Source organism: Lepidochelys kempii, chromosome 3, assembly GCF_965140285.1.
Source record: "Lepidochelys kempii isolate rLepKem1 chromosome 3, rLepKem1.hap1, whole genome shotgun sequence".
Lineage (NCBI taxonomy): Eukaryota > Metazoa > Chordata > Testudines > Cheloniidae > Lepidochelys > Lepidochelys kempii.
The window spans coordinates 30931325-30945630 of NC_136382.1; the positions used below are offsets into that span (position 1 = coordinate 30931325).

General features: G+C 43.4%; 1 protein-coding gene across 2 annotated transcripts in view; it reads right to left on the bottom strand.

The window, feature by feature from the left end:
- ATP6V1C2 (ATPase H+ transporting V1 subunit C2) overlaps nucleotides 1-14306 on the bottom strand; it is a 43901-nt gene that overhangs the window by 17344 nt on the left and 12251 nt on the right. For both annotated transcript variants that reach the window (XM_073336015.2, XM_078852063.1), the window contains exons 5-13: nucleotides 11371-11465; nucleotides 9934-10025; nucleotides 7392-7490; nucleotides 4725-4793; nucleotides 3552-3644; nucleotides 2965-3058; nucleotides 2510-2607; nucleotides 1924-2053; nucleotides 1199-1289 (exon numbers count right to left, since the gene is read on the bottom strand). In XM_073336015.2, the coding sequence (XP_073192116.1) occupies nucleotides 1199-1289; nucleotides 1924-2053; nucleotides 2510-2607; nucleotides 2965-3058; nucleotides 3552-3644; nucleotides 4725-4793; nucleotides 7392-7490; nucleotides 9934-10025; nucleotides 11371-11465 (861 nt within the window). The remainder of the gene's footprint in view (nucleotides 1-1198; nucleotides 1290-1923; nucleotides 2054-2509; nucleotides 2608-2964; nucleotides 3059-3551; nucleotides 3645-4724; nucleotides 4794-7391; nucleotides 7491-9933; nucleotides 10026-11370; nucleotides 11466-14306) is intronic.

A 14306-nucleotide genomic window follows, 5' to 3' on the forward strand; every position in this document is an offset into this window, starting at 1 on the left:
AGGTGTTATGTCCAGCATCCTGGCCCAATTCCAACTTGGGTGATTATGTTCTGCCTTCTTAAATGTCCCCTGCATTTTCCATTGGATCTGGTGTTCCTTGCTTCCCAACTTACACTGTTAAAATACTTACTGTTTCACCCCAGGGGTGGTTACACTTTGGTGTTTGGTATAATTACTGCTGTTTGTAAAATCAATATTATAAAAAGGCAAAAGGTACTCAAATTATTCTGCGGCTGGCCCCCTCTTGTATCAATGTCTAGCAAAGTTACTGTACATGGGACTGACCTGTGTATGAGAGAAGGAGATGGCACAGCTGAAAGCTCCTTTTCACAATAGTAATTTTACAAATCTACCCCCAACCCAATAATGTCTTTAAGGAGTCTTTCACACTGACAAGGTGATGGACTGTACCAGCTATGGATGATGATTCATGCTGGCCTTCAGTAATGATTAAATTCTAACTAAAGGATCTGGGATAAAAATTTTTAAAGTACAGGCAGCGCTAGGTCGACGGGAGAGCTTCTCCCATCGACACATCTGCTTCCCAGGCAGGTGGAGTACCTACACCAACGGGGGAAGCTCTCCTGTCAACAGAGGTTGCATCTCCGCTCAGTGCTGCAATGGCACAGCTGCAGCGGCATAGCTGTGCTGCTGCAATTGAAGTGTAGGCAAGCCCTTGGGCTCTAAAGTTGTGTTTTCAAAAGTGACTTAGGCACTTGAAGCCTTTGAAAATTTTATTCCATCTGGTTTTAAGGTTAAGAGCAGGATGTCCTCCCTTTCTGTTGGATTAGTAAGAAATCTGTTACAAAAACCTGATTGTACATTGCTAATTAACCCACTACCCACCAGACTACTTTAACTTTTGATTTTATTTTAAATTCCAGTAAAAATGATGATCCCCTCTTTGTAACTAAATAAATAATAACTACCTGCTTGTGAAGCATGTTTCTAACCATACAAAGTGAAGAGACTATAAAATAGTAAAACACTTTCCTTTCAAAGTGGAGTAGATTGACTGCTTTAAATTACTGTGCTACAGATGCAAAAGAATTCTTATAAAATTATCCAGCTAAGTAGGTGCCTGCATTTTAATTTGATTGTTAATGGCTGAAGAGCATAACTCTACTGGGACACTGGGGACTTGCACATGAGTAAGTCAAGCTTGATTTTTTGTTTAAAAATTTTTTTTTTAATTAACTGTAATCAAGAAGACTGAGGTCGATCTTGAAATAGACATAAGGATAGTATTCTTGATTGCTCAGTTGTAAACCAGGAATGTCCATGCTCATCTGCAAAAGGAGACAAAGTAACTTAGGTGCTAGAAATAAACTCTGTTCTGAGATACAATCACTTGTGTTTTTACATCCCTGTCAGTAAACAGAACATGCTCTTACATTTGCTTTAATCAAAGCTTTCTGTCTGAGAAGTCATGCTCAGTTCTGACTGTGGATTCTTTTTGAAGTATTTATAAATTAATTTTTTTAATTGTTCAAAACTAATTCTTCACCTCCTCCACCCTCCAGGGTGGATACCTACTAGCCACTTGTCTGTAAATTGCTCCCTACTATGGGATTGTGCTCACCTCCATTAGAATAAAGTGAGGTTTTTGTAAATATTGCTTAGGAATAGCCAACAGAGGCTGGGGAGAAACCAGGGGGGCTTTTTGGTCACAGGAATTGCCACCCTGGATCCGACACGCGATGGTGGCCAGATGTTTCAGAGGGAGGTGTATGAAATATCCCATTAGGCCTCCCACACTAGATCTCCTAGCCCCTTGAGATAGCACCTCATGCTCCAGGGTTTAGGCCTATGTGATCTGCTTCCTGAGCACTGGTTTTAATTAAATTGATACAAAGTCTTGCAACTATAGTCTTGTTCAGAACTAATGGCCATAGTCTCTCATGCAGTAGCCTGAACACATACATCCAATATACTTGCTGCTGCTACTTCGTCCAGGTGTTTGAAGACTGCATTTAGAACATCTCTCAGGCGTTTTACAGACTTCTTGCTGGGCTGCAGCAGCATTGCCTGGAAATTCACCGGTAGGCCATACCTTTAAATACACAGACGTACACTTTTTGCTCTTGCATTCCTTTCAAAACTCTCTGGGAACTCTTCCTCGTCTTTCTCCAATCTCCTATCAGCCTGTCTTCACCAGCTCACTCCTCTCCACCAGTGCAGAGTGTCTTTCCCTTGTGCTGTCTCATCACCTGATCACAGTGCATGGGAGCACCCTTGTGAAGTCTAAAGTCGATTAAACAACATGTTCTGTCCCCACTGTAGCCTTCATTTTACTCCTCCCCTGTAAATACACTTGAATAGTGACTTTCACCCTTTTGCCTCCTTCAAGCAACAGTGCTGTTCCTCTCAGTCATCTAAATTTTGTATGTGCTGGTGGCTCTAGCAATTCCTAACTCTAAAGTGGTGAGCCTTTCCCTCTAAAGTTGTCTGAACACTGCTACAGGAAAATAAACCGCTCATTTTAACTTCTGCATATTTGCCCACTTACCTCAGGACAGATTCAACAAAAACTCTCAGGGCTTTTACGTGAATCCAAGCCACAAATGCTTCACTGAAGTTCACTTTCAGCCAGCGCAGTAGTGGCCCCTATGGCAATAAACAGAGTAACATTGCGGTTTCTCACCTTTGGAAGCAGTGATACTGGTGCTAATTCTGAACCATTCAGATTTACGATTGGGGGCCTGTAGGGTAGGAAGGATGATTTAGTGGATGGGGCACTAGACAGGGTTCCAGGCTCGTCCACAAGCTTGAGTGACCTTGAGTGGCAAGTCACTGACTCGACCCTGTGCCTCAGTTTTCCCCCTGAATAAAAGAGATTTTTCTACCCTACAGGGATGCTGTGAGCTAAAAATCCATTTATGATTGTGAGCTGCTGAGATACTACAGTGATGAGGGCCAAATCAGTCACTGGAAGGTCAAATCAAAGTGTTACTTGTTACTTACATATTGTTGTTTCTTATCAGAAGCTAATTTAATCATTTCTTCCTTTTCACATTTCAGTTCTTTCTCATCAAAATAAAATTCTCGGACCATGAACCTTAAAACAAATATATTGGCTTGTAATAGCTGCCACTCATGTAACTTGCCTGATCATCTGTCATACGCTTCTGGAATAACATGCATTTCTAAATTGCCAGCCAATACCATACAGCATGCTGAATGGTGCTGTTACCCCAGAGCAATGTGGAGTCACTTCAGCATAGCAGGAGTTATTCTCCCAGACACATTGTGCCTTAGGCGGGCAGCACCAGGAGCGGCGGTTGTGGACAGCTGCTGTGCCACTCTTGGAGAATGCCGTGTACATTCACCCCACAGAGGACAGACCCTGCTGGGTTTCCCTGCTCTCAGTGAATCTAGAGCCAGCAGCAGCAAGAGACGTGAGCAGTCCTTGCACTTAGAGAAGTGTAAAGGCTCTGGTTGTGCTTGGCTCCTGCTTCATGCAGGCCAGGGGCTCCCTGCATCCTCTCCCCACCCTGAGCAACCATGTGAGGCTGGCCCACTCTGCAGGAGCTATTCAGTAACTACAGTACCTGTTTTCTCTGGCTTTGGCTTTGAAATCATCCATCACTTTTCTAAACAGTGTCACAGTGAAGAGTCCTCCCTCCGCATCCTCAGCAATCATTCTGCAGGAAGGAAATGCACTGCAGTGAGCAAGCGTAGAGGATGCCCTGTGCTTTGATTACCTGGTTTCTGTTGCAATTCTCTTTTCCATTTACAAAACTGAATGATAACATGAACTTTTTTAGGTCTGCTGCTACTGAAAGCAACGGCAAAATGTTCATTGATTTCTGCTGGAGCACGACTGGGCTTTCAGTTCTAGGCCCTCTATGACCAAGCTTCTGAACCCTGCCAGGCAGGTGGGTGTCTGTGTCTGCTTGCTTCTCTCCTATTGTTCCTTCTTTCTGGCTCCTGTTTGCCCCTCTTCTTCCTTTCTGTCCACCTATATTTTTGAGACAGGAAGTAGCAGACAATCCCCTTTCCTGCCCACTCCCTAACTTGCCCTTCTCCACTTTCTCCTGCTCCCATTGGTTCCTTCCCTCCTGATCTTCCATCTCCAAGCCTTTTATCTCTGGATTGGACCTTCTCTTCTGCCATGATCTACACTTTCCTGCTATTGGCTATCCACTGGAACTTTTACTTCCTGGTAAGTCCAACAGGGTAAGGGTTAACTAGGCTTTTGCTGCTACAAGAGACATCTTGGAAGCTGAATTAACCCATCCCCAATCAGGAAACAGTTAAATGGTAGCACTTGTGTAAGTGTCTGTAATTCCACTGGCTTTAATGACGTGCCTATTTACATCAGGACAGAACTTGACCCATATTATTGTAACAACGTGTTCCTCTATTTTCATAACAATAGCAGGCAAAATAAATGGTTTGTTGAGTAGTCAGATGTCAAGGTAAAAGGAGAGAGACCTGAATCACTAGACATTTCAAAAGAAAAGCAAGGTTATTGTAAAATAGCTCACAGAAGCATTTGCATTCATCTGCACTTTCCCACAACCAAGCAGCTTCCATTTTAATCAGGGATTGAAGTAGCAACAATGAGATTGAGAGGATAGTGTCGTTCCATACAGTCTCATGGAGCTCTTCTGTTACATGCACTATTCCCTCTGCAAGCCAGGGACTTCAAAGGATTAAGATGAAAACAGCACAGAGATCTCAGGAGCAAACAGGGGAGCTAGTTCAGGAATGTCACTCACTTTGTGGATCGAGGCACTACCATATCGGAGAGGGATTCATATGTTTTTTGCCATTGTGCATAGTTTGATCTGTTGGCAATACAAAACAAAGTGCATTAAGTAACGGAAAAGCGCAAGCATTTTTACTAAGTATATACATGGGTATGTGATAGCCAATGCCAGGCTGCACGGGGCATATTATAAATTAACTTATCAAAAGTCTATTACCACATCACCTGCCAATGAAGCTCTTTCACCAGGATTTATTCTAACATTCCAAACTCTAGAGCTGTTTCAAACTGCAGCCATTAAATAAATAAATTAATAAGAAATCAGCCTGCCAGCACACATTTCCTCATTCCCTCACATGTGGCATTCCTCCCCACTTCCTCCACCCAGTTATTCTAGCTGGAGGCCCAGCATGACAAAGGTTTCCAGTGATGGTTTTTCTAAATATCAAAATAGCACAACTTTAAAATCTGGCATCCTTGAAGGTCTAGAAGCAGCAGCTTTATCCCATGGGAGAGGGGAGATTCCCAGCTTCCCAAAGGGACCCAACACTTACTCCTAGCCCACCCTGGAAGGGCCTGAGATAACAGACTATACACAGTGACATTTTGATGTTTAGACAAGGTATTTTTAGAATGATTTTTCCCCTCCCTTTGAGCCTTGGCCAGTTGGCAGCATGGTAAAAAGATGCACTTAATGTGCCACTAAGAGCATCCTAAAGCCAGAGGGCAAGGGGCTCCCAGGTGAAGCACTGAGTCTCAGCTGGCCTGTACACCCACCACCCACTGTCATGTTTATTTAAAAGGTGTCTCGCAATATATCACTGGAAAGCTAACTCACTGATCAATTAGTATGCTTGCACAGGGTATGTGCAGTTAGCAGATAAAGAATTATAAATGTGTGCTGGAACTATGTTCTTCAACTGCGCTTGGCAGGCAGGGCTTAAGGCACCCAGCCCTAGACTAAGGAATGTGCTTCCAGCTGGCTTGAATATATCACCAGTGTAAATTGAGCAAAGAGAGACCATGGAAATGCATTTACAGAGCAGGTGAACAAAGCCACCAAACTAGCGAGTGGGGGAGATAACCACTTAATTGTCATGACAGTGGGAGGAGACTGCAAATATTAAGATGGTGTCAGCTCCTTGGTGGCCATACCAAGCTGAGCCCCCCAGGAAGGCTTCCTAACTTTGAAAAGAAAGATAAAATTTGAGGATATAGGCAAAGAGAGAGCCATTCTGGCATCCTTCTCCTGCTGAGACAAAGGAACAGAGTGCTTTGAGCTCTCTGTTGGCTCCTGGTTAAGAACTGGCCAGCCATGCTGGAAGAATGACCATGGCGAGAAAACTAGTTCATTAAGTTAGGTTTTAGTCTTAGAGGCACACTTTTACTTTTGTTTGTTTGTAACCATTCCTATCTCAATGCCTTCTACTTGGGATTGCTTAAATGTCTGTTATTTGTTAAAGAACCAAGGTGGGTGAGGTAATAGTTTTATTGGACCAACTTCTGTTGGTGAGAGACACAAGCTTTCGAGAGCTTGTGTGGCTCAAAAGCTTGTCTCTCTCACCACCAGAAGTTAGTCCAATAAAAGATATTACCTCACCCACCTGGGCTATCTGATAACCTGGGACCGACACAGCTATAACACTGCTGCATGTGCTTTGTTAACAAACTTGATCTTGTTTTATTACACACCCGTCTCAGTGCATTATTTCCAAATGTGGGGTAAAAACCTCAGCCAAACTAATAGCTGGTGCTGGGCACTGTTTCTTTAAAGGAGCAGCAAACTGAGTGCTACAGTGAGAGGGGCTGAGCACTGCAGAGGAGATGGTTTTGAGGAGACCCAGGACTGGAAGGGCTGCTTGGGTCACCCTGCAAGGAGTAATCAGGCTGGTGGAAGCCAGGGTGAGGCCATGGTGCTGCAAGCAGGCTGCTGGGACCAGGGCTCTGAGCCAACACAGAAGCGGTTAGGTTTACAGGGCAGATGGTGACACAACCCCATACTGTCTGGGGGAAACCCCAAAGTGTCACACACAGCTTTACAGGTACAGGGTTGTTTTTTTTTAAATAGTCCCAGTAAAAGTATTTTAAACTCTCAAAAAGTTTCTTAAAATAACTTTTCTGTACAATGTGTCATTAAAGAAACCATGATGATGGGGGTTGGTATAAAGGTTTAATGGGCTCTCAGTTGGCATGACTTGTGACATGTGCATTGCACGTTTATGTAGTTCCTAGATGTATCTTAGACCTTGTCTACACTCAAAAATTAGACTGACCTAGCTTCATGTGAAAAATTTCACATCCTGAACAATGTAGTTACATCAACCTAACCCCCAGTGTAGATGTGGTTAGGTCGATGGAAGAATTCTTACATTGACCTAGTTACTACCTCTCAGAAAAGTGGATTAACTACATGGATGGGGGAAAAAACCCTTTTCCGTTAATGTAGGAAGTGTCTACACTATGTAGACACAGTGCAACACAGCAGCAGCACAGCTGAGCCGCTCTCATGTAGACATACTCTTAGAGATGGGCCCAAACCAAAACCCTATATCCAAACTTTGTGACTCTGACCCTGTCTTTCATAACTACCTCCCTCCCTCTTAAAAGGAAACCACACACACTTGCATTCTGTCTCTCTCCCTCCTTCCCTGAAAGGGAAGACATGAGATTATCTTACTTTGGAACTACAACGAGAAGAGTGATGAGATATTCTGAATTCAGCACAAAGTCTTCTTTGTTCACTATATCAGCTAAAGTACGAGTTAACAGATTTCCCCTAAAATAAAACAAATCAGAAGAAAAGAATCATGACTGGAGCATATACAGGTGACTACAGCACTTGGGAAATGTCAAGTGCTATACAGCTAACTGCGAAGTAGTGTTACATACTGAGGAATGCACGTTCCAGATCTGACATGTCTAAAGGCCTCGCCTACACACAGGTTTTGTACTAGTATATCTATTTTGGTAAGGGGGTGAGATTTCTTACACGAGTTATACCAGTACAACTCCTAGTGTGGACTCAGTTATACCAATATAAAATTGCCTTATATCAGTTTATTTTATTCCCCTGCTCATGTGGGAATATTTATTACCCCGGTACCACCGTGCCCACACTAGCAGTGTTGTACCACGTTAACTAAGTCTAGTTAAAGCAGTATAAGTTTTGTGTAGAGAAGCCCTTCAGCATTGCCAGGACATACTGTATAGAAAGACACCCTCCATGCCCCTGAGTCTGTGATGGTGAGTAGAACTGAAGCTTTCACTATACCCTTCATTAAGGTTCTTCATATTTTTGCTTAATCTCTTATTACAGCTCAATATATAACTGGAAACAGAACCACCACAGCCATGTTATTTCTCGCCTTGTCTTTCCCATACTGGAGGTCAATCCCTCTGAGGAATTGGAGAGGGGACAGCTAGTCTGGGAGCATCTGTCCCAGCTCCACTTAGCCACCCATGGGTATCTTCTGTCCCATGCGGCAAGTGCTCTTCTGCTGAGTCGGGGCTGGGAGGAAAGACCCAGGGAGCACAGCAAAACTCAAGTGAACAAACATGAATATAAAACAAAAAACAAAAGCACAAGGGGGGGAAGGAGAGAGGCATGAAGGGAATAAAGAATGCAGACCCAAAAGGAGAGACAGAGTAACCCTGCCAGCGTATGCCACAAACAATTAAGAGGGTGTTGGGGGAGGGAAGATGTTAATCCACCAGTTTGTTGCAAGGGGGGGCAGGGGGCTGCGTCCTAAATAGAGCTAGGCAGGAAACAGTTTCTCTCTTTCTGGCAAAAATTTTGAGATTTTGAAAAATTTTCACATCCTAAATCTGGATAAAAAGTCAAAAATCTCAAATTTTTGTGAACTGAAACTCCAAAAGACTTTGATTGTGTTCTATTTTACTATAATTAGCTTACATTTCAAAACAAAAGGGCATTTCAAATGGAAAACCGGAATTGTTCAAACATGCCAAAATGAAACATTTCAACAATTTCAAAACCTTTTTTTCAAAAATGTTTTGTGTCGAAAAAATGCATTGAAACAGACCAGTTCCTGCTAACATTTTGGTTTTGACAGAAATAAAACAAACTAACAAAAAAAACCCACTAAGATGAAAAATGCCTGGCTACTTCTCATCCTAACCATTCTCCAAAGTGCTAAGCTACATTGCATGTGGCACTCTTCTCCATTCCTGGAGCCCTACTTCCCCTCCCACAGGGCCTGGGTAACTTTCATTGGTACAGTTCAGCTCCCTGGGAACAGTCCCAGCAGTGTGGAGTGGCAGCTGTGAGGCTGTTTATGGAACTAGAGAACCTGCACAGGAAAGGCGAGCTCACATTAGCATTGAGACTTGTGTTGGCACTGACAGTGGGTTTGCCTGGCACTCTCTAAGATGCGCCAAAAGTTCTGTTTACAGATGTTTTCTTCTCAAATGGGTTGCTTAAAATTCACCTTACCTAGGATTTTCTAACTCCCATTGGCAGTGGGGAGATGATAAAAGCAGACTTGAATTTAAAAAGAATGGAGCTGGCCAGTCAAATCTCATTGCTTGTTTAAGGAAAATTACAAAAGTAGTGAATCAAGGGAACCCAACATACTTTATATTTATAATAGTCTCAACATGTTTAAAGAGTGAACTTATTTAACCCAGTGACGAGAGGAAAGAGAACATTTACAAAAGCAAGAGGGGGTAGCTATGAGTAACAGGATGAAATTAAGAATGGGAAGGCTGATCATCAGTGAGATGCAGACAGCGGTGTAATGGTCTCCCAGGGGAAATAATGGAAGCACAATTGCATGTGACTTCTATAACCAAGTATAGGATACAATCTGCATCGCATGGGATTGCACTGGTTGACTTAGTAGAACGTCCCCATCTCTTATTGCTGATACTATGCGATATGCTCAGAACAAATGCAATGATATTAGGTTTTGATGCATTACAAAGCAAGTCAGTCACATTGCCTCTAATAGATAAGAGTTATGAACTTTAGCCGAAGCAAAGAGAAGGAATCTATTGGTCTGACTTTAAGAGGTACTGGACATCCCCATTCTCACTTAACTTCCGCTAGATCTGTGGGCACTCAGCACTTCTGACAATTACTCCCGATACTCATTCCTGTCAGAACATGTACACTTTTATAAAGTGGGCAGGAAAGTACATACATACAAACAACACCCCAGCACAAACACTCAACATACACAGGCACATACTGTACATACACAGTTTTTCTTTCCAGGCTTTGCAAATTTCCTTTAATGTTGTTGTACGCTGCTGTTCGGGACTTCAGGTCTGTTTCTATTTGTGTGATTTGCTAAATACAAAAGCAAAAATGCAACTGATGTAAACTGACTGCATTTACGTTTACAAAGTCAACAGTGCTGTCAAATAAGTAGCAAATGCTAAATTCGTTACAGGTACATTTTCATGACATTTTCAGTGCATCCACCAGCACAAGTAAGAGAGTTATCAGATGGCATGTTTGTTAATGAAGGGCGTTACACTTGCAAAGAGGTAGCTTCACCTGGGTTTAAGAAAATAACTATAGGAAAAGTGGTTGTGAACAGAATTCATTGTTTCCATGCTCTCTCCATTTCACCTCCCTCCCATTATATCCAATGCGTTAGGCCTCAACCATGATCTGGGCCCTATTGTGCTAGGCAGTATAGTGATATAAAATAGCAGATGGCTCCTGCCCCAAGAAGTTTACAGTGTAAATAATTCATCCATCCTGCAATGTGTTTTGATTTAATGTAAAGCCATGAATACTGTAGAAAAAAAATACAATATTTTCCACATGGACAACAACATTGTAATATATAATAATAACAAAAGTATTATAATAAAGGAGATTAAAGCAGTAGGAAGCTTATATAAAAATATTCTAGGAAGATGGGGTTGCCAGGCATCTGGTTTTTGACTGGAACATGCAGTTAAAAAGGGACCCTGGCAACCGATTCCTCGGAGCCACGGTAAACGTGGCCAGGAACCCCCCCCCCCCCGCCCATCGTACCCCAATCCCCTGCCCCAACCCACACTCGAACCCCCTGGCCCAGCCTGGAGCCCCCTCCTGCACCCCAAACCCCTCATCCCTGCCCCACCCCAAAGCCCACACCCCCAGCTGGGGCCCTCACCTCCCCCACACCCCAACACCCTGGCCCAGCCCAGAGCCCCTTCTGTGCCCCAAACCTCTCATCCCCAGCCCCACCCCAGAGCCTGCACCCCCAGCCCAGAGCCCATTCCCCCTCCCACACCCCAACCCCCTACCCCAGTCTGGTGAAAGTGAGTGAAGGTGGGGAAGAGTTAGGGAAGGAGGGGGCCTCAGAGAAGGGGCGGGGCAGGGGTGTTTGGTTTTGTGTGATTAGAAAGTTGGCAACCCTACAGGAAGAGCTGTTAAGGCACATTGTCATCCTCCTGTGACATGAGTAGGTTTCACCATATATTATTCTGAGTAGATTTCACCAGCATTATTTCATAATGAAAACATCACACTGACTATTTCAGTACAAACGGTCTGCTTCTGCTCCTACTCAACTCAATGGCAAAGCTCCATTGACTCTGATAGGGGAAGGACCAGACACTGATACTAGCCCTGAGAACTGCAACAGCATGATACTCCCATTTGGATGTCTTTTTAGAAGTCGGTGAGTACGATTTACCTTTGCTAATGCTTCTGAAATATTCTTCAATGGCTGCTTTATGGGATATTTGGCCATGTCCCACTCAAACCGGGTCAGGTAACTAATTAGGTCAACTGAAAAGATACAAATATATGTATGAAACAAGCAAGCTGAGAAATCCACTACACTATGTTCAAAAACTGAAAGTAAAATACAACTTTGGGAGCTATTCTCCACTTGCTTCACTAGCCATACCTTTCATTAACATTAGAGAGGGGCTCACCCAGAATCCCACTTCTGAATGACCCAAGAGTTCCGCACCAGATCTGAACTTCACAAACAAGAAGCACAACTCTAAAAAACCCTCAAGATCCTCCCCTGCCGCCCCCGCTTTCCCCAAACTTGGAAAAAGTTCAGATCCAGAATTAAACTTTGTAGCTCAGGCCCAACTAATTAATAATCAAGTCATACATCCTCACTGAGGTAAATTGTTCCCAATCAATTAGACCCAGATCCTCAACAATATTCAAACACCTAACTTCCAGTGGAAAATATTTTTGAGGATCGGGGCATTAGTATCTATCACCAAACTAGAGTCACTATAAAATTAGCTGTGCCTGTTCTGGACAAAAAGATATTCAACAGTATCAGATTTTGCAGTCATTCTCATTTGAGGCAAATATGCTCATGAAACACACCTCAGTTTTGATTATTAAAGTGTGGCTGAAGTTTATAATCATATCAGTAGGAGCTGATATCATTCGGGCAAACACTGGAGTTAATGGAATTGCACTGAGAGAAGTATTTCACCCAATTTGCTACTGATACAGCTGATACTGTTACTCAGTTTTGACTCTGTCAGACTCCTCCTGAAGTCAAACCTGAATAAGGAGTGAGTCAAAACTGAGCAAGAAACTCCTGATTTGGCTTTGACAGTGTACCAGTGCAAGCATAAACTCAGAATTCCCAAGCTAATGGAAGCAAAGCTGTGCAACAGTGTTTCTACGAAAGAATAAATCAATCCCAGGACCCAAAGTCAGAAATTCACAGCAAATTCTGTTACGCATACAGCCCCCATGAATGAGTCACTCTGAAACTGAGAAATGGGAGCCTCTACTCCTTCCTGTGATGGGGCAGAAATTTACCAGTGACTCCCAGCTAGCAAAAAGGATTCTTGCCATGATGCACCTCTTTGAAAACAGTGATCATTACTGTCCGCTACCATCAAAGGTTGAGTAGACATTACAAAACCAAATGAATGTTTTTGCTCATCAATATGTCAAATGCTGTTATGAAACAGGCAATTTTTTGCATAAGTCAACCCAGAAAAGTTGTACACTGATGTTACGTCAGTGTAGGGTTGTCTTTATGCAAGGTTGTACAATGTGATAAGCTCACATGTCCTCAGGTTGTGTCATGACGTGACAAGACCATGATGCTACATTAGAATTCTACCGTGTCCCATCAAAAGTTCAGGCAACCTTTAGAAATTATTGTAGGACTGTCATGGGGTGAGCTGGCCCTTTAAGGGAGCTGGGGTTTGGCTGCACCCTGTGCCAGGCTCAGCCTGCCTTCCCAACAGAAGAGAATAAGTCCTGTGATCACATGGTAGAAGATTGGGCCTCAGAGTTGGACCTACTGGAATATAATGGGCAGCCTGAGTTGAGGGAGGAGGCTGGAGACAAGAAGGAAGACAAAGGCTCTCTTCAGTATCCAGGCAGCAGGTCTGGGACTGTAACCCTGTAGGCTAGGAAGCTCGAAGTTCATATATTGGAGAAAGGCCCCAGCAGGCCAGCAGAGGACCTGGGGAGTGAGACCTACAGGGAACAGATAGGTGCCTGCAGGAGGCTGTGAGTCAGGGGAAAGGACCCACAAACTGGTATCATCCCACAAATAATATTTGGGTTCAATGTGAAAACAGTAATTCATTGTCCTCAACCAGTGCAACATTGGGAGGCAGTTTTCAGAGCAAGACAGCCTAAAATACAATGCCACCCAATGTAATTTCCCCACGACTATTTCCTCTACTCAGTGGATTTTACACCTGCGTAGTTTTTTTTATACATAATAAAAGCTGGCTGCCTCCTAGACTGCAATCAGAGTAAGACAGGGTGTGTGGTGTAGAGTCCATGCTTGGGGGAAACACCTTCAGGGCTTGGCTTTGCACTGTGCCATGTGAAGAGCTGAGAGTAGAAGCACCAGGTTGAAAGAGGCGAGCAGGATGGGGAATGCTGCAGTTTTCATCCTCAGACAGATGAGGCCCTCCACTACCTCGGAGGAAAGAGGCCTAAGAAAAGGACAGTATAGCGTCCCCCATGCTACCTCTTACTCAGAAGTATCTGTTTGAAGAATTGAGTGTAATGAGAGTAAAATAAACTTGTTAATTTTACAGAAATAAATAATATATAAATATGTGTGTAGATAAATGTTTGATGACTTTATAATTTTTTTTGCAATATGTAATTCATACTTAGGCCCTTCCCTCCCATTAGCCTTAGGCCCCTCATAACCTTAACCCGGCCCTGTTTGCAGGGTTGAGGATTTTGCCTGTTAAGAGCACATTAATGTTTATTATATTGCATGCTCTGTGTGGAGGCAGGCTGCACTTATGTGGGTGTTACAAGGTGGAAAGGCAAGGGGTCCAGCCCATCCCTACTCCAAGTTCTGGCCTTTGAGGACAGGCATTCTGGGACCCTGTAGTTCCCCAGAAGGATCATATGACTACAGCCTACAACAAGGCCTATTGGGAAAAGGGGCAGGACTATACAAGGCTCCCTTCTGCTCACTGTGACAGAGATTTAGTTGAGAAGGTGAAGGGCCAAATTGCCAACATGCCAAATCAGCTTAGCAGCTGGAGGGAAAGTGAGGCAGTGGATGCACCTCTGTGCTGGAGAGGTAAGATGTCTGTTACAGTCACTTCGGAGTTTGTTTCTTTCATGTGCATAGTGAAAAGTAATGCTTTATAGGTGACAAAC